Source organism: Mastigoproctus giganteus, chromosome 2 (assembly GCF_048544385.1).
Source record: "Mastigoproctus giganteus isolate SK-2022 chromosome 2, ASM4854438v1, whole genome shotgun sequence".
Taxonomy (NCBI): Eukaryota; Metazoa; Arthropoda; class Arachnida; order Uropygi; family Thelyphonidae; genus Mastigoproctus; species Mastigoproctus giganteus.
The window spans coordinates 2,327,495-2,354,738 of record NC_143576.1 but is presented as its reverse complement, the minus strand read 5'-3'; the positions used below and the strand labels follow the sequence as shown (position 1 = coordinate 2,354,738).

The window sequence follows — 27,244 nt, the reverse complement described above, 5'->3', positions numbered from 1 at the left end:
ACTTTTCCGATGTACCCTTCTCCCTCATACATCTCCATACCTCTTGTCTGGGCACTCTATCATATGCTTTTTCCAGTCTATAAACACCGTGTGCAGCTCTACTTGCATCTCTCCCTGTATCTTTCCATCACCTGCCTTAAAGCAAAGACCGCATCTGTTGCTCCTCTTCCCGGCATGAAACCAAACTGTTCCTCTCCTATTTCAGTCTCCTGCCTAAACCTTCCTTCCTTCAACAATTCTTTCCAAGATCTTCATTGAATGAGACATTAACTTTATTCCCCTGTAGTTCCCACATTCCTGCACATCACCCTTTCCTTTAAAGATTGGCACAAGTATACTTTCCCTCCACTCGTCGGGTATCCTCTCCTTCTGCCACAGTTTTTCCATCAAATCCCATAGGATATCGATCCCTTCTTCTTCTTCCAGACTACTCCATACCTCTACTGGTGTCTGATTAGCACGTACTGCTTTCCCTCTCTTCATTTTTCTGAGTGCACTTTCCACTTCTTTCCTGCTTATGCCTTCCACTACTCTCACATTCATCTCTTCATCCTCACATAGTGCTCTTGGGTTTTCCTCATTTAATAGCTTCTTAAAATAGTCTTTCCACCTTTCCTTAACCGTCTCCGGGTCCTGTATAACCACTCCCCTCTCATCTTTTATCTGTTTTTATTGATGAGAAGTCCTTCGATGCCTTATCTCTCACTTTGGCTATTCTCATCAGTTGCCTATCTCCCTCTTTCCTTTCCAGTTCTCCATAGGCCTCGTCCACTGCCCTTGCCTTTGCTATTGCCACAGCCCTTTTTGCCTCCTTATTTGCTATTGTATATGCTTCTTTATCTTCCCATCTTTTCTCCACCTTCTTCTTTTGTTTTATCACCGATTGCACTTCCTCATTCCACCACCAAGCCTCCTTTCCCTCTGACATCCCCTTTCCTTATGTTTTTCCCAACAACTCTTCACCAACTTTCCTTAAGAAACAACTTTTGTTTTCCACCACTCTTGCACATCTTCCGGTAACTTTATTCCTTTTAGCACCTTTTCCCTGAACTCCTTCTTCAAACCCTCCTCTTTCAATCTCCACCACTTTATCCTTTTCTCCCTCTGTCCTGAATATTTCCTACTTTTGTCCACTGCAACCTCCCAATCGGCCACAAGCAATGTATGTTGTGCAGACACACTTTTTCCGTTTATCACCTTGCTGTTCCATATTTCCTTTAGATGCCCCCTATGGCACATGATATAGTCAATTTGGCTTGTCCTTTCCCCACTCCTGTATGCTATCAGCTGGCTTTCTTTCTTTTCGAAGTAGGTAGTAGTAGTAGTAGTAGTAGTAGTGGCATGTGATGCAAGAAAGCAAATGTATGAGCTTATGCGGCATCAGCCAAAAAAAAAAAAAAAAAAAATCACACCATTCCCTCCAAATCCTGTCCAGTTCCTCCTTAAATTTATTCAACCTATCAACTTCCACAACGACAGATGGAAGTTTGTTCCAGCAATTAATCACCCGCTGGCTAAAGGCAAATTTCCGCACACCCAATCTACATCTGTCTTTTCTTAATTTGAATTTATGCCCCCTTAGGTTCGTAATCTGAACAAGTGGAAGGATCCCATCAGAATTCAGCGTGCTGAACCCATTCAAGGCCTTATACACCTCAATCAGATCACTGCGCAGGTGCCTAGTCTCCAGCCACTGCAATTTGCAGAACTTAAGCCTCTCTTGGTAAGAGGATCCATCATTCCCCTCACCAATCTTGTTGCCCTTCTCTGTACACGCTCAAGCAAATCTACATCCTTCCTAAAATGAGGCCTCCAGACCTGTACGCAGTACTAAAGGCGTGGCCTGACTATTGCCTTATACAGAGGGATAATCACCTCCTTTTCCCTGCTAGCAAAATTCCAGGCGCCTCCGTGGCCAGGTGGGAAGGAGCAGCAGTGCGTAGCACACGCTTCTTGATTAGACCGGGGTTCGAGCCCGTCACCACCAAATACGGAGGATGCGGAAAGGTCAGGGAATGACCACTGCATATCCCGGAGCAATATGGCCTTAGTTGCTAATGCTCCTAAAAACCAAATAACAAACAAACAAACAAACAGCAAAATTCCTATATATCATTGACAAAACCCCATGACCTGCCCTGGCAGCCTGTCTGCATTGCTCAGAAAACTTCATATCTGCCTGCACAATTACTCCCAGGTGTTTTTCATTTTCTACCACCTTAAGTGTAGTACCACACAGTTGGTACGTTTCTCTGGGGTTACTTCTACCCATATGCAGTACTTTGCATTTGTCAAGGTTAAACTTCAGTTGCCACTTCTTAGCCCATCTGCCCAAATTATCTAGATCCTGTTGCAGTAGCACACTGCCATTACTGTCATTAACAACCCTGCCAACCTTTGTATCATCTGCAAACTTCGACACTAAGCCTGATATACCTTCATCAATATCATTGATAAATATACAAAACAACAGTGGACCCAACACCGAACCCTGTGGGACTCCACTAATAACATTAGTCCAAGAAGAGCAGCACCCATTGATTACTACCCTCTGTCTTCTCCCACTTAACCATCCTTTTATCCATTGTAGCAACTTACCCTTAATACCGTTCTGCTCCAATTTGTACAATAGTCTTCCATGCGCAACAGTGTCAAAAGCTTTCCTGAAATCCAAATATATGATATCAAAATTATTTTTTGCATCCAGTTCCTTTGTAACCACATCATAATATCCTATCCAATTTGTCAGACAAGAATTTCCTCTTAACAAACCCATGCTGTGTCTGAATTATTGCTGCTGCAGTCTTGTCTAGATGATTCTGCAATGCATCTTTAACCAGTGAATCCATTATTTTACTCGGAAGAGAAGTTAAACTAACTGGTCTGTAATTACTCATGTCACCCTGCGATCCCCTTTTGTGAATTGGGGATACATTTGCACATCTCCAGTCCGTGGTATCCTCCTCTGAGTCCAAGGATGCTCTCATAATTATTGCTAAGGGTTTGCTTAGTTGCTTTGTCGCCTCCTTTAATATAACTGGATAGATCCCATCCACCCCAGGTGCTTTTCTTATGTTTAACAATTTCTCCTCCACTTTGCTCTCAGTTATTATAAAATCAGTAAGTATTCTGCTACAATTTGATAACCTTCTGCCATTTTCAAACCTTAATAATTCCTCATGTGTGAATGTAGATGCAAAATACTGATTCAATTTGTTTGCTATCTGAGCAGGATCATCAACAGTAGAACCATCGATGTCAAGTAGACCAATCAGATTCATCCCCTTCCTTTTAGAGTTAATATAAGTAAAGAAATCCTTGCTGTTTTTCTTAGCATCTTTTGCCAAGGATTTCTCGTAATCTGCCTTCGCCTGCCGAACCTCCTTTGTGACCTGATTACAGATTAACTTATATCTGCCATAGGCTGCTGAGTCACTTGATAATTTATATGCATCCCATGCATTTTTCTTCTCTGTTAGGAGTCTCATTAGTTCATTAGATAACCATTTAGGCCTAAACCTTGAACTTTATTTCTTAATAGGTATGAAACTTTTAGTAGCATCCACGATTGATTCCTTGAATGCTTCCCACTTCGAATTTACTGTTGGTAACATCGTCAGTTGATCCCACTGTACAGAATTTAAAAACTTTCTGAGACCACTGTACTCACCTTTACGGAAGCAAAAACCCTTTCCTTCACCCCTGATGGTAATTAAATCTTTAAGTAAATCCCACATCAGTACACTGTGATCACTGCCACCTAGTGGTTCCTTTATCTGCAAATTCTTAATACATGAATGATCACTGCTGATAACCAGATCAAGAGTATTACTCTCTCTGGTTGCCTCTCGAACATGTTTCTGCAGAAAACAATCATCCAATAAATCCACAAATGTCTGACTAGTGTGTGAGTGCCCAACCCACAAGTTCCAGTCAATATCTGGGAAGTTGAAATCCCCCATTATAAGACATTCCGATTTACTAGCCCACTTTATTTCTCTGTACAATTGTTCATTGTATTCATTCGAGTCATTAGGTGTTAACTATCACCAGATCGAATGCCACTGCATGTTTTACTATCCTCTCCCCTTCTCTGTTTCTTTCCCCGATACTCCACCTTCCATACACTCTTCCTTCCTTTCTCTTGCCTCTTCCTAAATGACCATTTAGATCACCCCCAATGATCATCCTCTAAATCTCAGGTATTGCCATGACCACTTGATCCATTTCCATCCAAAAACTGTCCTTTTTCTTCTTCCCCGCATCCTACTTGTGGGGCATACGCACATACTATCGTGGTCAAGTGTCCACCCACTTCCAGCTTGACACTCATAATCCTATCACTCCTTCTGTTAACCTCACACACTCCATCTTTTAACTCCTTATCAACTATGATACCTACTCCATTTCTTCCTCCCTCATCCGCTCCTCTAAAGAACAACTTATACCCTTCACTGAGCTCTTTTGCGGACGGCGCCTCCGTAGCCAGGTGGGAAGGAGCAGCAGTGCGTAGCACATGTTTCTTGATTAGACCGGGGTTCGAGCCCGTCACCACCAAATACGGAGGATGCGGAAAGGTCAGGAAATGACCACCGCATATCCCGGAGCAATATGGCCTTAGTTGCTAATGCTCCTAAAAAAAAAAAAAAACCAAACCAACCAAACCGAGCTCTTTTGCTTTATTTCCCCTCCACTTAGTCTCTTGTAGGCATAGGATCTTCACTCTTCTTCTTTGCATCAAATCCACAATCTCTCTGCTCTTTCCATCGTCCCAATGTTCCTAACATTAGTAGAGACATATGATGCAAGAAAGCAAGATTATATAGCATCAGCCAAAAAAAAAAAAAAAAGTGGGCTCGGCTGGCTCCAGCCGACAGTACCTGGAATGTGCCCCTGCCTGGGTTATAGGTGAAGATGGAGGCTCTGTCTTCAGCAACAGTGGAAGTCTGTCACTCTTCCAAGATACTGGTCCCATTTAAATTGTGGACTATGCAGCAGAGGAATGGCAAGCCAGCTGCATTATTTACCTTAAACCCTATGGATCTCAGTCATTGTAAGATAAACAATTATGCTACTACGTTTGGGATAACCAATGCAACTGTTCTTATACTATGGAGAACAGCTGTGAAAAAAGCTACAATGCTAAACGTAAGATCACTTTACAAGACCGGGAAAATAAAATTGGTAGAAGAAGAATTGAAAAAGATCAAATGGGATATCGTAGGAATGTCAGAGACACATTGGACAGAAGAAAGAACACTGTAAATGACAGAAGGAATAATGTTTTATTCAGGGAAAAAAGACAACATGCATAGAGAAGGAGTTGCTTTCATAGTAAAGAAATATCTATTAAATTCAATAATAGAAATTCACCCACACAGCTCAAGAATGATAAGTTTAAGAATAAAAGGTAAAGAAAAAGAAATCTTCATAAAAATAATCCAGTTATACATCCCAGACTCCTCACATGAAGATACAGAGACAACTGCCTTCTATTCATACCTACAAGAAACCATAGATAACACAAACAAAAAAGATATTTTAATAATAATGGGAGACTTTAACGCAAAAGTTGGAGGCTTTTTGACAGATTTCAGTGACATATTAGGAAAGTTCGGAATAGGAAATAGAAATGAGCGAGGAGAAGAACTCTTGAACTTCTGCGAAGAAAATAAACTATTCATCACCAACACACTGTTCTACCACAGATCTCAACATAAGTATAAATAGACATCACCAGATGGAAATACAAAAAACTGTATTGACTACATTTTAATAAATAACAACTGGAAATCATCCATTCAAAATGTTAAAACTCTTAGAAGTTTATGGGAGAAAACAATAGACTAAAGATGCAACCTTAGAAACCTTGGGAACAAAACCAAACCAAATAATCCTTGAATTACAGCAGAAATTTTAGATATATGGATGGAAAAAAAGACAGATGAAAAACCTCTAAATCAAAGAAAATAATCAAGACTAAAGGGAAAAAAATATAAAGCCCTAAAAAACAAAATAGACAACCTATGCAAAGCTGCTAAAAGGAGATTGTTGGAAGACAAAGCAAAGCAGTGCGAAGAGGCATATAAATGTCACAACTCTAAAACAACTTACCGGGTTATAAAGGAACTCTCTAAAACATACATCCCGAAAACACTGACTATGAAAAATAAAAAGAATATAAAAACAGGAAACGTGCAAGAAATTTAAAAAAATATGGAAAGAATATTACCAAACTCTTTTCAAAGGGAAAGGAAAAAACACTCTTCTCTTGCCTTAGATAATAGAAGAGATAAAGCACCCTTGATAACAAAAGGGTCCTTGAGGCTGTCACAGACATTCTCTCAGATATGCCAGACAAGCTGTTCTTGCTACCTGTGAGTCTAAAACGCTGATGGAACTGATATTCGGGTGACACTCAAGTCAAAGTGGACCCAATTTCGGCGAAGTCCGGACGGTCTATGACAGCCAAATCCTCTGCTTGCACCTTCACGATGGTGGGACTGTTAGTAATCCTGGGTATAACCTTCATGCACAAGTACATGGTGGGTGACCACCCAGGTGTGAACCAACGTAAGCAGGGGTCGAGGTGTGGCGCCCACACCACATGGAGGAACGCCGCCCCTCTATGTTACCAGGCAGTACTAGGTGGTAGATGACTCTCATCAACCGGTGAAATACCACCACTTTGCTTATTGGAGGCTTGAAGTGGTGGAACCCATGTTTAGTCTCTAGAGCTAAGTTCCGGCCAACCCTTCCCTATCTCTTCCATCATGCAGTATGATTGATGATTTTTGAGGTTATGATGAATGTCATGGCGAGATCCAATATTCCTTACATTTCGAGGGTACAGCTCTAAAACGGTGTTCGCAGGCCGGCCGCTAGTTAGTACACCGGACTGAACCTATTGGTAACTCTCTAGGAAGCTTCCGGATCAGCTAGTGTATAATCTTGCTACCTCTACTCTGCCAGATAGTGACTGGAGGGAGTCCGAGTAGTGTGTATGCAGGGAGCATTGTCGAGGCCACGTTATGTCAAGGATCTGGGTATATTCTTACCACATGTATGCCATATCCAAAAATTTCATTACTTCATACAGCATGTCCCACCCACTTTTTCTTACTATTCAATACACCATGAATTGTCAAAATAATAGAGCAAGCTTATCTGCGAAAAGATCTAAACCTCCCAAGGACTTCCTAATTCATTTCACAAATATACGTGGTCTCAATTCTAATCTCAACGATGTCCATTTCCACTTGCAGTCTTCCAAACCCCATGTACTTTTTCTGACTGAATCTCAGTTATCAGTTGATTCAACTACTGCTCATCTCAGATGTCCAAATTATTTGCTGTATGATTCCTTTCGCCTCAAAGGTGGTACTTGTGCATATGTCCGTTCTGATATTCCCTGTCAGAGACTTGGCAATTTGGAATCTCCTCTCTTTGATCTTCTCTGGCTTAAAATATCTCTACCTCATTGTGTAAAATTCATCTGTTGTCTCTACCGTTCTCCCAACTCCACTAATCACTTGGAGCTCTTTGACTTCCTCTCTTTGCAACTTGACTTTCTCCAGTCCAACTTTCCTAACAGTGAGGTAATTTTCCTTGGTGATTTTAACGTTCACAACTCCAGCTGGCTTCCGTTTTCTAGTCACACCGACCCAGCAGGTCGAGATGCTGAGGCTTTTGCAATTACTAATGACCGAGCACAGATTGTTCATTTACCTACAAGAATACCGGACAATCCTAATCATACAGCCAATACGCTTGATCTTTTTCTCACAAACAACCCTTCTAAGTACAAGGTTGAAGTGAGAGGTCCTTTAGGCACTTCAGATCACAACTTGGTGATTGCCTCTTCTCCAATGGAACATTTATCTCATGGCTATTCCCAACCTCGTATTGTTTGGCATTACAAGAATGCAAAATGGGATGACCTGCGAGACTTCTTTTCTTCTTTTCCTTGGTCGGATTACTGTTTCAAAACTTCTGATGTCAACGTTTGCTCAGATCGTGTCAGTGAAATTATTCTTGCAGGAATGGAATCCTTTATCCCACACTCCACTTTAAAATCTCGTCCTTTATCTAAACCTTGGTTTTCCAATAAATGTGCTAAGGCTGTCCAAGAGAAGAACGTTGCATATCGTAATTGGCTTGTTTCTAATTCTTCAGTTTCATTTTCTGCCTACACCAAAGCTCGCAACAATTGTAAAGCAGTTATTAATCAGTCCAAACTAGAGTTTGAACAGGCTAAGAGTAGAAAACTTGCTTCTTGCCCTAATGGTAGCCGAGCATTCTGGTCTCTTGCCAAAGCTATTGGCCGCAACTTTTGCCCATCTCTGCTCCCACCTCTGTCCAAACCAGATGGTTCTGTTGTCACTTCAGCCAAGGATAAAGCTGACCTGCTAGCATCCCATTTTTCTTTGAGCTCATGTATTAATGATCTTGGTAAAACACCTCCCACCATTCCTAACACGCTCCATTCAATGCCTCCTGTGGTCTTCCGTCAAAAGGATATCAGAAGGATTTTGATGAATCTTGATGCTAAGAAAGCTCCAGGTCCTGATGGTATTTCTCCACTTGTTCTCAAAACCTGTGCTCCTGAACTTACTCCTATTCTTTGCCGCCTTTTTTCACTTTCTTATTCCAAAGGTGTTTTTCCTTCTGCTTGGAAATTTGCTCATATCCAGCCAGTTCCTAAAAAGGGTGACAAATCCCTCCCATCCAATTATCGTCCCATTGCAATTACTTCTACTCTTTCTAAAGTAATGGAGAAATCAATTAACCGCCAACTCTTAAACTACCTAGAAACTTTCCGTCTGATCAACGATCGCCAGTATGGATTCCGTCAGTGTCGATCCACTGGTGATATTCTGGCTTATGTTACCCATTTATGGACTAATTCAATGGAAAGGTTCGGTGAAACACAAGTAGTTGCTCTTGACATCTCAAAGGCTTTTGATCGTGTTTGGCATAAAGGTCTTCTAAACAAGCTTCCATCTTATGGTTTGCCAACTGTTTTTAGTAATTGGTTATCCAGTTTTCTCTCTGATCGCTCACTGAGGCTGATGGTAGATGGCTCTCTGTCTTCTAACTTCTCCACTAATGCCGGTGTCCCCCAAGGTTCAGTTCTTTCCCCCACTCTTTTCCTCTTGTATATCAATGACCTTCTTCCATTGACTGGAAATCCTATCCATAGTTTTGCCGATGATAGCACATTGCATTCAACTTTCCATTTTGAGAAACCTTGTCCAGCTCAATCAGCTTTAAGTTCTCGAAAATCTGCTGCCAATTCCTTAAATGCCGATCTTCAGGTAATTCTCCAGTGGGGCAAAGACAACGTAGTTGATTTCAACCCTTCTAAAACTCAATCTTGTCTTATATCTCGCAAAAAGGATTCTTCTGCTCCTATGCTTATCTTTAGTGACACTCCGATTTCTAGGCAAAATGATATATCTGTTTTGGGGATTACCCTGACTTCTAATCTCTCTTGGCACAAGCACATTACAAATATTGCTTCCTCTGCATCTAAAAAACTTGGTTTTCTCTTTCGCTCTCGGCGTTACCTTTCTCCCAAACAGCTGCTCACTCTGTATAAATCGCAAATCTGCCCTGCCATGGAATATTGTTCCCACATCTGGGGTGGTGCCCCCAAAACCTCTCTCAGGCTTCTTGATTCCATTCAGAAGAGGGCAGTTCGGTTAATTAATGATTCATCTCTAACAGAGTCTCTCCACTCGCTGTCTCATAGACGCACTGTTTCTGCTGCATGCCTCTTCTACAGATACTTCCATGGGCACTGTTCTTCTGAATTGGCTTCTATAATTCCCGCTCTCTCTTTCAAAACAGTCCGAACACGTGCCGCCACCAGCCAACATCCATTTACTGTCCAACTTCAAACCCACAGAACCAACTTTTCATCTTCCTCATTTATTCATTCAACTGCCGTTTTCTGGAACAACCTTCCTTCATACGTATTTCCTGAAAATTACAATCTACGGAAGTTCAAGTCCAATATCAACAAATATCTTCTTTCGTCTTCTCAACCTCCAACCCAAGCACGGTACTAAGTACTATAGGTTTAATACCTCTCGTGTTTGGGGTTCTCATAAAAAAAAAAAAAAAAAAAAAAAAAGAAGAAGTTCAGAAAACAATTAGCCAAATGAAGAATGCAAGGCACCCGGAAATGATGGTATCCAAGCAGAACTATGGAAATTCGGAGGCGATCAATGTTAAAACACCTCGCACAATTGTTTAATCTAATTTTATTTATAGGTGATATACCAGAAGAGTGGAAAAATGGAATAATAGTACCTATACACAAAAAAGGAGATAAAAGAAAATTGTCAAAATTATAGACCCATTACCCTTTTAAACCATATATATAAAATATTTATAAGGATCTTACAAAATAAGATAATTAAAACATATGAAGAAACAATAGGGGAAGAAAAAGCAATAAAAAAAAAGCAGATCAACAATAGACCAAATATCCACACTAAACATCATTGCAAAAAATATTGGAATAAGAATAAACCTCTTTATCTGTGCTTCATCGACTTCAAGCAGGCATTTTAATCTGTAAACAGAAAAATTTAATGAAGCAACTACAAAAAATCCCACTTGATCATGAAATAATCATGTTTGTAAATAATTTCTACAAAAATACAAGAGCAATAGTAAAATTCAACAACCTTAAAACAGAGAATTTTGAAATAGAGAAAGGAGTCATGCAGGTATGCCCTTTATCTCCGCATTAGCATTAGCATTAGTAGAGGCATATGATGCAAGAAAGCAAGCTTATGCAGCATCAGCCAAAAAAAAAAAAAAAAAAAAAACTTCCAATTCACCCCTCCGTTCGTTCGAAATACCTGTCCAGCTGAGCCTTAAATTTATTTAGGCTATCAACTTCCACAACAAGGGATGGAAGTCTGTTCCACCAACCAACTATGGCTAACGGCAAATTTCCACACATCTATCCTAAATCTGTCTTTCCTCAATTTGAATTTATGCCCTCTCAGGTGATTATTCTGAGCAAGAGGCAGAATCCCATCAGCATTGAGCATGCTCAAACCATTCAAGGCTTTATACACCTCTATCAGATCACCTTGCCGGTGCCTAGTCACCAGACACTGTAATTTGCGAAACTTAAGCCTTTCTTCATAAGAGCAACCCTTTGATCCATTCACTAATCTTGTTGCCTTTCTCTGTACTCGTTCCAGCAGCTCTACATACTTCTTGAAATGAGGCCTCCAGATCTGTATACAGTACTCTAGGTGTGGCCTGACCATTGCCGTATACAAGGGAATAATCACCTCCTTATCCCTGCTGGAAACATTCCTGTATATCATTGATAAGACACCATGAGCTACTCTTGCAGCCCATCTGCACTGCTCAGAAAACTTCATATATGCCTGCACAATTACCCCCAGGTCCTTTTCATTCTCTACCACTGTCAGTATAGTACCACGGAGTTGATACGTTGCCCTGGGGTTGCTGTTTCCCATATGTAGAACATTACATTTATCAATGTTAAACTTCATTTTCCACCTCTCGACCCATCTCCTCAACTGTTCCAGATTCTGTTGCAGCAGCATAGCGTCAGTAGTGTCCTTAACAACCCTGCCAACCTTTGTATCGTCTGTAAACATGGACATTAAGCATGATATACCATCATCAATATTATTTATAATTACAGAAAACAATAATGGACTCAACACTGAAACCTGAGGGACTCCACTAATAACATTAGTCCACGATGAGCAGTGTCCATTGATTACCATTCTCTGTCTTCTCCCTTTATCCAGAGCAGCAATTTGCCTCCAATGCCACACTGCTCCATTTTGTGCAGCAGTCTTCCAAAATAAAAGAAGTGCACCCAGTTCATATAGATGAACTGTGCACTGTTGAGTCAGTTTGGTGCGACATAAGCACTGCGAAAAAAAACAATAAGAGTAGGAGTGTGTTATACACCTAATGACTCGAATGAGTACAATGAACAATTGTACAGAGAAATAGAGTGGGCTAGTAAATCAGAATCTCTTATAATGGGGGATTTTATCTTTCCAGATATTTATTGGAACTTGTGGATTGGTCACTCACACACTAGTCAGACTTTTGTGGATTTATTGGATGATTGTTTTCTGCAGAAACATGTTCGAGAGGCAACCAGAGAGAGTAATACTCTTGATCTGGTTATCAGCAGTGATCATTCGTGTATTAAGAATTTGCAGATAAAGGAACCACTAGGTGGCAGTGATCACAGTGTACTGATGTGGGATTTACTTAAAGATTTAATTACCATCAGGGGTGAAGGAAAGGGTTTTTGCTTCCGTAAATTTGAGTACAGTGGTCTCAGAAAGTTTTTAAATTCTGTACAGTGGGATCAACTGACGATGTTACCAACAGTAAATTCGAAGTGGGAAGCATTCAAGGAATCAATCGTGGATGCTACTAAAAGTTTCATACCTATTAAGAAATAAAGTTCAAGGTTTAGGCCTAAATGGTTATCTAATGAACTAATGAGACTCCTAACAGAGAAGAAAAATGCATGGGATGCATATAAATTATCAAGTGACTCAGCAGCCTATGGCAGATATAAGTTAATCTGTAATCAGGTCACAAAGGTGGTTCGGCAGGCGAAGGCAGATTACGAGAAATCCTTGGCAAAAGATGCTAAGAAAAACAGCAAGGATTTATTTACTTATATTAACTCTAAAAGGAAGGGGATGAATCTGATTGGTCTACTTGACATCGATGGTTCGACTGTTGATGATCCTGCTCAGATAGCAAACAAATTGAATCAGTATTTTGCATCTACATTCACACATGAGGAATTATTAAGGTTTGAAAATGGCTGAAGGTTATCAAATTGTAGCAGAATACTTACTGATTTTATAATAACTGAGAGCAAAGTGGAGGAGAAATTGTTAAACATAAGAAAAGCACCTGGGGTGGATGGGATCTATCCAGTTATATTAAAGGAGGCGGCAAAGCAACTAAGCAAACCCTTAGCCATAATTATGAGAGCATCCTTGGACTCAGAGGAGGATACCACGGACTGGAGATGTGCAAATGTATCCCCAATTCACAAAAGGGTATCGCAGGGTGACATGAGTAATTACAGACCAGTTAGTTTAACTTCTCTTCCGAGTAAAATAATGGATTCACTGGTTAAAGATGCATTGCAGAATCATCTAGACAAGACTGCAGCAGCAATAATTCAGACATAGCATGGGTTTGTTAAGAGGAAATTCTTGTCTGACAAATTGGATAGGATATTATGATGTGGTTACAAAGGAACTGGATGCAAAAAATAATTTTGATATTATATATTTGAATTTCAGGAAAGCTTTTGACACTGTTGCGCATGGAAGACTATTGTACAAATTGGAGCAGAATGGTATTAAGGGTAAGTTGCTACAATGGATTAAAGGATGGTTAAGTGGGAGAAGACAGAGGGTGGTAATCAATGGGTGCTGCTCTTCATGGACTAATGTTATTAGTGGAATCCCACAGGGTTCGTTGTTGGGTCCACTGTTGTTTTGTATATTTATCAATGATATTGATGAAGGTATATCGGGCTTAGTGTCGAAGTTTGCAGATGATACTAAGGTTGGCAGGGTTGTTAATGACAGTAATGGCAGTGTGCTACAGCAACAGGATCTCGATAATTTGGGCAGATTGGCTAAGAAGTGGCAACTGAAGTTTAACCTTGACAAATTACTGCATATGGGTAGAAGTAACCCCAGAGAAACGTACCAACTGTGTGGTACTACACTTAAGGTGGCAGAAAATGAAAAAGACCTGGGAGTAATTGTGCAGTCAGATATGAAGTTTTCTGAGCAATGGGAAGGTGATTGTCCCTCTGTAAAAGGCAATGGTCAGGCCTTGCCTTGAGTACTGCGTACATGTCTGGAGGCCTCATTTTAGGAAGGATGTAGATTTGCTTGAGCGTGTACAGAGAAGGGCAACGAGATTGGTGAGGGGAATGAAGGGATCCTCTTACCAAGAGAGGGTTAAGTTCTGCAAATTGCAGCAGCTGGAGACTAGGCACCTGGGAGGTGATCTGATTGAGGTGTATAAGGCCTTGAATGGGTTGAGCATGCTGAATTCTGATGGGATGCTTCACTTGTTCAGATTACGAACCTAAGGGGGCATAAATTCAAATTATGAAAGGACAGATGTAGAATTGATGTGTGGAAATTTGCCTTTAGCCAGCGGGTGGTTAATTGCTGGAACAAACTTCCATCTGTTGTTGTGGAAGTTGATAGGTTGAATAAATTTAAGGAGGAACTGAACAGGCATTTGGAGCGAATGGTGTGATTTTTTTTTTTTTTGGCTGATCCTGCATAAGCTCATACACTTGCTTTCTTGCATCACATGCCACTACTACTACTCCTACTACTACTATGTGCAACAGTATCAAAAGCCTTTCTAAGATTCAAGTATATAATATCAAAGTTATTCCCTGCATCCAGTTCTTTTGTGACTGCATCATAGTATCCAATCAAATTGGTCAGGCAAGACTTCCCCTTAACAAAACCATGCTGTGTCCAAGCTATAACTGAAGTCTTCTCTAGATGATCCTGCAGTGCTTCTTTAACAAGTGCCTCCATTAATTTTCCTGGAACAGAAGTTAAAATCAAGGGTCTATAATTACTTATGTCAGCCTTTGATCCTCCTTTGTGAATTGGGGTCACATTTGCACATCTCTAGGCCACGGGTACCTCCCCTGATTCCAAGGAAGCGCTCATAATTATGGCTAAGGGTTTGCTTAGTTGCTTTGCCGCCTCCTTTAATATAACTGGATAGATGCCATCCACTCCAGGTGCCTTTCTTGTGTATATCTTCAACAATTTCTCTTCCACTTTACTCTCGGTTATTACAAGATTGTCTAGCTTACTGCAAGAGTTGAATACACCTCTGGCTGAATAACTCCTCATGTGTGAATGTCGATGCAAAATATTCATCTAATTTGTTAGCTACTTGAGCAGGATCATCAACAGTTGAACCATCAATATCAAGTGCACCAATCTGATTCATACCCTTCCTTCTAGAGTTTACATAAGTAAAGAACTCTTTGCTGTTTTTCTTTGCATCCCTTGCCAAAGATTTCTCGTAATCTGCCTTCGCCTGCCTAACCTCCTTTGTAACTTGGTTACAGAACAATTTGTATCTATCGTAGGCTTCTGTGTCACATGTTAATTTATATGTATCCCATGCATTTTTCTTCTCTGTCATATGTTTCATTAGTTCATCTGATATCCATTTAGGCCTAAACCTTGAACAATATTTCTTAGTTGGTATGTAAAGCCTAGTAGCTTCCAAGATAAGTTCTTTAATGCTTCCCATTTTGAATTTTCTATTGGTAAAATCATTATTTGGTCCCACTGTATAGAATTTAAATACTGTCTCAGACCATCATAGTCGCCTTTATAAAAGCAATAACCCTTCACCTTACCCCTGATGGTAGTTACCTCTTTGAGTAAATCCCACTTCAGCACGCTGTGATCACTGCCACCTAGTTGTTCCTCTATCTGGAGATTCTTATTGCATGAAGAATCGCTACTAGTAATCAAATCAAGAGTAGTATCCCTCTAATTGCCTCCCGAACATGCTGATGTAGAAAACAATCATAAAGTAAATCCACAAAAGCCTTGCTAGTGTGTCTGAGTGACCAATCCACAAATTCCAGTCAATATCTAGGAAATTAAAAACCCCCATTATAAGACTCTGATTTGCTGGCCTGCTCTATTTCCCTGTACAGTTTCTTATTATTATTCTCATCAGAGTCATTAGGCCTATAGCACACTCCTACTCTCATTTTTGATCTCCCAATGCATATTTTCCACTGAACTGACTCGACATTTCACTGTCCAGCGATGTCAACTGGCTTCACTTCCTTGGATTTTATGTGTTTCTTAACTAATAGCATAACCCGTCCTCCCTTCCTATCCTGTCTATCCTTTCTGGAGACGTTGTACTCCCCAAATTCCAGTTGTGCATTCCTTATATCTGTGTGACACCACATCTCTGATATCCCAACAATATCCGCCTTTGATGCTGTGAGAATTACTTAAAATTCATCAAATTTATTTACCAAACTCCTAGCATTGGTGTACACGCAAGTATACATGCAACTGTTCTTTTTCTTAGCTACCCTAACACAACCCATGTGTTTACTTGTACTGTAATGACTCCCAGCAGTCTCTGAAATATCCTGCATCATGTTTTCCAGGCTTCTGCTCATTCCAATAGAAGCAGTGCAAGAATCACTTTCACCTGTGCCAGTGGCTACTGTTAATCTATTAGTCTTTGAATCCCCCCAAACTAGCAGTTTTCCGACCCACCTAACACTGCCTCCATAGCATCAGCAAATATTCTTGCACCCTTTCTATTTAAGTGTATTCCATCCCTGTAGAAGCAGTCCCTTCTGTTAACAAGTACAGACCAGGCTGAAAAAAATTCTACCCCCTTGAGCCTTGCACAATCTTTCCAGGGCCAAATTGATCGACAAGTCTCTCCTCATATACTCCCTCCTGTCGTGTCTGGGCAGAATTGCAGACACTTTCAAATTCAACCCTAATTCACGGCTTTTTCTCCACAGTGACCTGTGCTTGTTAAGTGATTCTGGCGATCTCCTACTCTTAATATCATTAATGCCATTGCGTACAACTATATCACCTTTTGTGCCCTTAAAAGATGATATCCACTCTACAAGTTCCTTGGAATCACTGGGAAAATTGCACATTAGGATGGCATCTTCATGCTTAAAGTGCATCTACCATTTTACTTTACTGTTTCACAGCTGCCATCTTCTGTATACTCCTTACATCACAGCAACAAGAGATAAATACTAATTTAAATATTTCCTTCAACGCCTGAATCCACAAGTACAAATATCTATATAATATATACCTAGAATAAATAATGAAATCAATTGAAGAAAAAAGAGGCACAATAATAAATGGAAAAAATATAAACGACCTAAAATATGCAGATGATATTTTGATTTTAACAGAAACCAAAGAACAACAAAAAGAAATATTAACAAACATCCATAAAGCAAGCAACAATTATGGAATTAATAATAATATAAATAAAACCAAAGTAATGCAAATCGGAAAAAACATAGAAGACATAAACATAAACATCCAAAATCAACAAATAGAACAAGCACAAAAATTTGTATATCTGGACTCTCTAATAACCGGAAACCTAAGTAATATTGACCAAATTAATCAGTGACTGAACATCGGATGGACAAAAATGAACAAACTGGAAAACATATGGAAGAGCAATAAAATCTCAAATAGTCTAAAAATTAAATTACTTTAGACTGTCATCATACCCACAGCAACTTATGGATCACAGAATTGAAGAATAAATAAGAAAGAAAGGCAAAAAATAATGTCATTTGAAATGAGATGTCTAAGGAAAATCAATAAAACAAATTGGAGAGAACATAAAACTAATGAACAAGTAAGGAGAGATCTAAATTTTGAACTGAATAATACAGCAGATCTACAAAAAACAACTTCAGTGGTTTGAACATGTGAACCGGATGAAACAACACAGGCTGCCTAATGTAGTACTGACTGGATGAATTGGAGATTAGAGACCACCAGGAAGACCCATAAAAGAATGGCTCCAATGCCTAAAGGAAAACACAGGCTTTCAGAGTTATCAACAAATGATGCAAGATTCAGGAGATCGACAACAATGGAGGACGAGGTCTAAATAGGGACTCAACCCGTGCCAAACAGAAGAGTAAAATGATGATGATGATGTACATATAAATTAACAGGTGACACGGAAGCCTATGGTAGATATAAGCTGGTCTGTAACGAAGTCACAAAGGAGTTTAGGCAGGCAAAAGCAGATTAAAAGAAATCTTTGGCAAAGGATACAAAGAAAAACAGCAAGAGTTCTTTACTTATGTAAACTCTAGAAGGAAGGGATGAATCACATTGGTCCACTTAATATCAATGGTTCACCTGTTAATGATCCTGCTCTGGTAGCTAACAAACTAAATGAATATTCTGCATCTACATTCACACATGAGGAGTTATTCAGAGAGGGGAATGCTACAGGTGTATTAAACTCTGGCAGTAAGCTAGATAATCTTGTAATAACTGATAGATAATCTTGTAATAAATTGTAATAAAGGTGAGGACAAATTGTTGAAGATAAGAAAGGCACCTGGGTTGGATGGAATCTATCCAGTTATATTATAGGAGGCAGCGAAGTAAGTAAGCAAACCCTCAGCCATAATTATGAGAGCTTCCTTGGACTCAGGGGAGGTACCCATGGACTGGAGATGTGCAAATTTGACTCCAATCTGCAAAGGAGGATCATAGGGAGACACAGGTAATTACAGTCCTGTTAGTTTAACTTCTGTTCCAGGGAAATTAATGGAGTCACTGGTTAAAGAAGCATTGCAGGATCATCTAATCAAGACTTCAGGCTGACCGGGCTAGCAAGGTGGGTAAAGTGCCTGCTTGGATCAGAGTAAAATGTAAAAACTTTGGGAGGTGCATTATGACCACAGAAGCCGATGTGCCAACAACTAACAAAAAAGAAAAGAAAAAAAAGACTTCAGTTATAGCTTGGACACAGCATGGGTTTATTAAAGGGAAGTCTTGTCTGACCAATTTGATTGGATACTATGATGTGGTCACAAAGAAACTGGATGCAAAGAATAATTTTGATATCATATATTTGGATCTTAGAAAGGCTTTTGATATTGTTGCACTTGGAAGACTGCTGAACAAATTGCAGTGTGGCATTGGAGGCAAATTGCTGCTATGGATAAAGGGATGGTTGAGTGGGAGAAGGCAGAGAGTGGTAATTATTGGACACTGTTCTCCATGGACTAATGTTATTAGGGGAATCCCCCAGGGTTCAGTGTTGGGTCCATTGTTGTTTTCTGTATATATTGATGATGGTATATCAGGCTTAATATCCAATTTTGCAGACAATACAAAGGTCGGCAGGGTTGTTAATGACAATAATGACTTTCCAAAAACTGATTTTCCAAAAACTTTATTTTGTATTAATTTTCTTTTGGAGTATGTAATGACATGCTCTTTAGAGTTTAATATGTGGAGTTCTTCCTTCAATGTTGAGCAGGAGGGCTGAGAGGTGGCAACTGAAGTTTAACATTGACAAGTGTAAAATACTTCATAAGGGAAGCAGTAACCCCCGAATAAACATATCAGCTGAGCGGTACTACATTGACAGTGGTAGAAAGTGTAAAGGGCCCGGGGGGGGGGGTAATTGTGTAGGCAGATATGAAGTTTTCTGAGCAGTGTCGATGGTCTTCAAGAGTAGCTCATGGTGTCTTGTCAATGATATACAGGAATTTTTCTAGCAGGGATAAGGAGTGATTATCCTCTTGTATAAGGCAATGGTCAGGCCACACCTTGAATACTGTATGCAGGTCTGGAGGCCTCATTTTAAGAAGGATGTAGAACTGTTGCAACAAGTACAGAGAAGGGCAACAAGATTAGTGAATGGAACAAACGGTTGCTCTTATGCAGAAAGGCTTTAATTTTTGCAAATTACAGTGTATGGAAACTGCGAGGTGATCTGATTGAGGTGTATAAAGCCCTGAATGGTTGAATGGTTTGAGCATGCTCAATGCTGATAGAATTCTTCCACTTGCTCAAAATAATTGCCTGAAAGGGCATAAATTCAAATTGAGGAAAGACAGTTGTAGAATAGATGTACAGAAGTTTGCCTTTAGCCAGCGGTTGGTTGATTGCCGGAACAAACTTCCATCTGTCATTGTAGAAGTTGCTAGCTTTAATAGATTCAAGGCAGAACAAGACAAACATTTTTATCAAGTGGATGGGTGAAATGAGAAGGGTGTGTGTGTTGGTTTTTTTTTTTTTGGTTTATGCTATATAAGTTTGCTTTCTTGCATCATGTGCCTTTGCTAATGCTAATGCTAAAGTTACCTTTACAAAAGCAAAAAAACCCTTCCCTTTAGAGTGCAGTTGAAGGGGGGGGGGGTGAAGAAATAAAAAAGAGGAAAAAAACTCTTGTCAAAATATGCTGTTAACTGCAATTTTATACTTGTAAGTTGTAGTAACACCTCAAAAGCATGAGGTGCCTCCGCAGCCAGGTTGGAAGAAGCAGCAGTGCGTAGCACACGCTTCTTGATTAGACCGGGGTTCGAGCCCGTCACCACCAAATATGGAGGATGCGGAAAGGTCAGGGAATGACCACCGCATATCCCGGAGCAATATGGCCTTAGTTGCTAATGCTCCAGAAACCAAATATAACATAACATAACAATCAAAAGCATGATCTGTGGTTGGGACGACTATGGATGCCCTTGCAACCAAGCTGTAATTAAACTAAAAAAGTATACAATATAATAGAGAATAAATTAGGTAGTGAGAGCCAGTACTCCTCATACATGATAGACCCATGCAAGGGTGGTTTAACTGCAGCCATAATGAAGGAAGGACTCCACATATTAAACTCTAAAGAGCATGTCATTACATATTCTAAAAGAAAATTAATACAAAATAAAGTTTTTGGAAAATCAGTAATCAAGACAGCATCAGCCACTGTGAATCCCAGTCATATTTCAGTCATGGCTTGCCTGCAGAAAGCAAACCACTCATGTGCCTTCCCCCTCCCCCTGAAGAAAGACCAATGAACTAAAAATATGTGCATAACTATAGTAGATACCGCTGAAATCTTAAGAACACGATGAAAATAAATTTATAACGACTTCTTAGAAGCAAGCAATTAATGAAATATGCTGGAATTCACAGTAGCTGATCCCCCCCCCGAGGAAGTGATTACCGTGAGGCCTTCCTTCCTTCCTTCCTTCCTTCCTTCCTACTCTCTCAAAATATCTGAGAGTACGCTGCCACAATACAAACTGCCTACCAACAACTCTTTACATTACATCAAGCACAGTATTTTCACTTCCTACCATTCTGCAAATAGCTCAAAGTCAGAATTGTATATTGAATCAGTTGTTTTCCTTCAGTACAAAACAGTATCCAATATAGCATATGTTGGATACTAGCATATGTACCACAGATTTGCAATCAGTAGAAATTCTTGTGCACATCAAACATAGCAATTAGCAAAAATATATGATATATACCGATTTGTTAAGTGTATCACAGGCTCTATTATCACTGAGGTATAACCCTCATCCTGTCCTTTCCGGATTTGGCGGATGCTTTTTTCTCTTGTTGAATCAGATTTTGACATCCATTTCTGCTGGTTCCCAAGCCTCATTGGAGATCGTAGAAATGAATTAGCTGATACTGCTGCAAAATGCTAAAACCCTTTCCTTTGATGTTAGGTCCCTATACAGACTGTAGACAAATAATAGGAAAAGGAGGTGTTTGTCCCTCTGTATAAGGCAATGGTCAGGCCATACCTTGAGTACTGCGTAAGGGTCTGGAGGCCTGATTTTAGGAAGGATGTAGATTTGCTTGAGTGTGTATAGAGAAGGGCAATAAGATTGGTGAGGGGAATGAAGTGATCCTCTTACCAAGAGAGGCTTAAGTTCTGCAAATTGCAGCGGCTGGAGACTAGGCACCTGCGAGGTGATCTGATTGAGGTGTATAAGGCCTTGAATGGGTTGAGCATGCTGAATTCTGATGGGATTCTTCCACTTGTTCAGATTACGAACCTAAGGGGGCATAAATTCAAATTAAGGAAAGACAGATGTGGAATAGATGTGTGGAAATTTGCCTTTAGCCAACGGGTGGTTAATTGCTGGAACAAACTTCCATCTGTCATTGCGAAAGTTGATAGGTTAAATAAATTTCAAGGGGGAACTGAACAAACATTTAGAGGGAATGGCTGTGTGATTATTTTTTTTTTTTGGCTGATGCTACATAAGATCATACACTTGCTTTCTTGCATCACATGCCACAATTACTATTATTACTATTACTATATGCCGAAATTATAATTTCAATGTTGGCATGGACAGGTCAGAAAAGGTCACAGTTATCTTTACACTCTCCTATTTGCTGAGGCCTGATGACCCATCTATATCTGAGAACTGAAACTATTTTAGCCATCAGTCATAATTTTATGAAATGTTCTATTTTTATCATTGCATGATAAATTTATAACGACTTCTTAGAAGCAAATCTGGCTGAAATGTTTACACTCAGCCAGATTTTAGATGATAGAGATGATATGTCTGACATTTTTACCTTTTTAGTCTCATTAATTTATATACACATATTTGAATTTAACCTTTTATATTTTCGATATATATTTCCTTTTTTTGATCTGATAAACTCATTATGATTACCAATTTTTTGACGTGAATTTGTCTTTAAATTTGGTCCGGTGTGGGGTCTCTATGAAAATTCTAGCGACCAAAAAAATGGCAAGATTTTTCATGCTTATATCTTGTAAACTATAAATGATATTCTAATGATTTAAATTTTGTTGGATAGAGGGTTTATGTCCATATCTAAAATGGTGTGTAGTGAGGTGTGCAGCGGTGAGGGGGGAGAAGTAGCACTTGCACATGAACACTGAAAATGGCGACGCCACACAGTGTTTGGGCAGTGTAACTTTGGATTGCAAAGAGATAGGACGTTGAAATTCGTGTCGATTTGTAGAGAATAACAGGATCTACAATGTTACTTAGCAATAATAACCGATAAAATAAAATTTGTAAAGTTATAATCCGATAAGTGTGCTGAGTTGAAGAAAATTTTCATAATGTCGAAAAAAATTGCAAAGGAAATAAGAACCAAAATGTAAGAAATGTATATCATTGGAAAGAAAAATTATATTACCAGTCATTATGTCGGTGATATGTGTCTAGTTGATGTTATGGGGCGCAGTGAATCTCCTTTCATACTCGGCTCTGTCTACATACATCCCAATGTATCACAAACTTTGATTGAAGTGTTTCTGTTTCAAATGCTATGTAAATATTCAGATTCTATCAGGAAAATCGTACCCAATATGATCCCATTATGCTTACTGGTGATTTCATTGCAATGTTACTCAAAACAAATTGCTTATGTAAACAAATTGTATATGCAATGCGAGTTCAACTTGAAGTACATTTCTACATCGCCCACTACTCTGGGCAACGCTTGTATAGCTTTAACCTTTGTAAGATACATTGATTTAAATACTATGCCATATGTATCTTACTTCTCCTATCATCGGCCTTTGATAAATAAAATTATACTTCACTTATAACCACCAAGACTTTATTCATTTACATCTTACCCTTCCTCTAATAACACAAAGATGGATTCACGCCTTAAACGATTGCGGTTGTGTCTCCGTACCCTACCCATCCCAATTTTTTATGTGTATTTTTTACCTTGACTTGTTGCATTATGGCCTTGGTTGCCAATGTGCCATTAAACATCAAATAACAAACTAACCAACTGTGAGTCCTTCAACTCTTTATTTTGTGCTATTTTTCTTCTTGGAATGTGTTGGCATTTGCTTTAGGGTTTGCACATGTGTGTAGAGTCATCGTTCAATTCTGGCCGCAGTTTTCACCATCCTTGCATAATTCTGAGCTGTCATACTTCACTGTATTGTTTAGTTTGTTAAATTAATTGCAGCTTTGTTACATGTAATGTAGCATCTCCCTAGTATAACCTATTGCCATTCCAAATTTCAGTGGGATAAAAGTACTCATTTAGTTTAATAATCTTTAAACACTGATGCTATTAATTATGCTCTTACTGGTTAAGGCTAAGAGTGAATCTGTAGGATTAATTTAAATGCCTTAAGAAATTTATTTAGTCTTTGCCTATATTAAGATTAATGGTTTTTTTTTTTTTTTTTTTTTTTATTATTCTAGGCTGGTGGTGGAAGGAATGAAGTTGATCCTAGGTTTTTGACTTTGTTTACAGTATTTACAATGACTTTTCCATCAGACGAGAGCCTCTATCTTATTTATTCATCCATTCTTGATGGACATACTCAGTCATTTACATCAGAAGTACATGATTTAGTTCCAGTGATAACCAAATCTACCATGTCTCTGTATAAATCTGTGGTGCAAAAACTACCACCCACGCCATCAAAATTTCATTACATCTTCAATCTACGAGACATCTCTCGAGTATATGGTGGTCTCTGCCTTTCTACTGCCGAAAGATTTTCAGTTTCCTCTCATTTCATCCGGCTATGGAGAAATGAATGCATGAGGGTTTTCTGTGACAGGCTGATCAATGAGACTGACCACAAGTTGGTTATGGTAAATATATTATATTTTTTCGGAACAGTTGTAAAACTAGTAATTAAAAAAATCATTTCATCTGTACAAGGTGGTCTATGCAAAATCAGACTATAATCATTATATCCATTATAAGATATACATGGTGTCATAACATGTAGGTTGAACTTTCGCAGTTGATTCAAGACATTAAAAAAAAAAAAAGTTCACATTTTTAAGACTTCAATATTAAGAATTAATATTAAGAATCGTATGCAGTTGCATATTTATAAATTTCCATGCCACTACAAAGTAAAACCATTACTTTTTCGTTGCTCTCACAAACAATAGACAAGCCTCCAGCTTTTCTATTGTTTGTTATACAAGTAGGTATGTATTTTCATAGTTATTATAAATTTCATTTGAGTGATATGCTTTGTAATAATTTCTTCTTGTTTTAGGACTACTGGGAATTTGAGTAATATTATGGAATGCTTGATCTATCATCTGAAGGCTCCAAAATATATTAGGAACTTTGGCTAATTTCCGACCTTACTAATGATATTTGTATGTTTTAGGAAACAAGCTTGTTGGTTTTTTTTTATGAAAATCTCAAACACGAGATGTATTAGAACCTATAGTGCTTAGTACCGTGCATGGGTTGGAGGTTGAGAAGATGAAAGAAGATATTTGTTGACATTGGACTTGAACTTCTGTAGACTGCTATTTTCAGGAAATACGTATGAAGGAAGGTTGTTCCAAAAAATGGCAGTTGAATGAATAAACGAGGAAGATGAAAAGTTGCTTCTGTGAGTTTGAAGATGGAAAGTAAATGGATGTTGGCTGGTGGCGGCATGTGTTTGGACTGTTTTGAAATAGAGAGAGCAGGAATTATAGAAGCCAATTCAGAAGAATAGTGCCCGTGGAAGTATCTGTAGAAAAGGCATGCAGAAAAAACAGTATTAGTAAATAATAAGAGGAGTTTACTAATATTATTATCAACGTAGAACATATTGAGTAGTACAGCTCTGATTCATACTATCTAAGAAAAAACAGTATATATCTATAAGACAAATTTGATAAACTTTTGGTATTCCTTTCCTTGAATAACTCCTCATGTGTGAATATAGATGCAAAATACTCATTCAGTTTGTCAGCTACCTGAGCATGAGCATCAATAGTCAAACCATCTATGTTAAGTGGACCAATCTGATTTATCCCTTTCCTTCCAGAGTTCAGATAAGTAAAGAACTCTTTGGTGTTTTTCTTTTCATCCTTGGCCAAAGATTTCTCGTAATCTGCCTTTGCCTGCCTAATCTCCTTTGTGACTTTATTACAGACTATTTTTATATGTTCCATAGGCTTCTATGTCGCTTGATAATTTATATGTATCTCATACATTTTTCTTCTCTGCCACAATCCTCATTCATTCATCTGACATTCTTTTAGACCTAATCCTTGAACAGTATTTTTTAGTTGGTATGAAAAACCTGGTATACTCCAAGATTATATCCGTTTTCTAAGCATTTGCTATTCATTTTTTAGTCCCTTAAAGCTTAATCTCATCAGTTGACCCCATATAGAACTTAAAAACTGTGAGACCCCCTGTAGTCACCTTTACGAAAAAAAAAGCCCTTCCTTTTATCCTTGATGTTAGTTACATCTTTAAGTAAATCCCACATAGTACATTGTGATCACTGTCACCCAGTGGTTCCTTTATCTGAAAATTCTTAGTGCATGAATAATCACTGCTGATTATGAGATCAAGAGTGTTACTCTCTGTTGTTGCCTCTCGAACACATTGCTGTAGAAAACAGTTATCCAATAAATCGACAGAAGTCTTGTTAGTGTGTGAGTGACCAACCATATTTTCCAGTCAGTATCTGGAACGTTAAAATTCCCCATTATAAGACATTCGGATCTACTTGCCCACTCTATTTCTCTGCAGAATTGCTCATTATAGTCATCAGGTTCATTAGGCCTGTAACACACACACACACACACACCTACTCTCATTTTCCCTTTCCCAGTGCTTATGTTACCCTACACTTACTCAACGTTGCATGGTCCACCAATATCAACTGGGTGCACTTCCCTAGATTTTGTGTTTCTTAACTAACACCATAACCTCTCCTCTCTTCCTGTCCTGTCTATCCTTTCTGTACACATCGCACTCCCCAAATTGCAATTCTGCACTGCTTATATGAGTTTGGTTTTGTTTTTTGTTTTTTTTTTTAGGAGCATTAGCAACTAAGGCCATATTGCTCCGGGATAGGCAGTGGTCATTCCCTGACCTTTCCGCATCCTCCGTATTTGGTAGTGACGGGCTCGAACCCCGGTCTAATGAAGAAGCGTGTGTTACGCACTGCTGCTCCTTCCCACATGGCTACGGAGGTGCCCGCTTATATCAGTGTGACACCACATCTTTGTTATCCCGCCTTTGATATTTTGACCAGCACTTCAAACTCATCAAATTTATTAACTATACTTCTAGCATTGGTGTATATGCAAGTATACATGCACCTTTTTCTACTGCTAGTTACCCTAACACAACTTATGTATTTACTTGTTCCACTATGACTCCCAGCATATACCCTGATCCTTGACATAACGTGACTTCAACAATGCCAACGCTAAACACACTACTCGGACTTTCTCCAGTCACTATTTGGCAGAGAAGATGCCTCAAGATTATACACTAGCTGATCTGGAATCCTCGTAGAGAGTTACCCATAGATTTGGTCTAGTGTACTAACTCGCTGCCAGCCTGTGAACACCGCTTTAGAGCTGTACCCTCGAAATATAAGGAAGTTTGGATCTCGCCACGGTGTTCATTATAACCTCATCTTTCGTACTGCATGATGGAAGAGATGGGAGAGGGTTGACCGGAACTTAGCTCTGGAGACTAAACATGAGTTCCACCACTTCAAGCCTCCAATAAGCAGAGTGGTGGTATTGTACCATTTGATGAGAGTCATCTACCACCTAGTATTGCCTGGTAACCCAGAGGGGCGGCATTCCTCCCTGTTGTGTGAGCTCCACACCTTG

General features: G+C 39.2%; 1 protein-coding gene across 1 annotated transcript in view; it reads left to right on the top strand.

The window, feature by feature from the left end:
* Dhc98D (Dynein heavy chain at 89D) overlaps nt 1-27,244 on the top strand; it is a 971,787-nt gene that overhangs the window by 426,367 nt on the left and 518,176 nt on the right. The window contains exon 30 of the mRNA XM_090387912.1: nt 23,840-24,238. Coding sequence (XP_090244038.1) covers nt 23,840-24,238 — 399 coding nt within the window. The remainder of the gene's footprint in view (nt 1-23,839; nt 24,239-27,244) is intronic.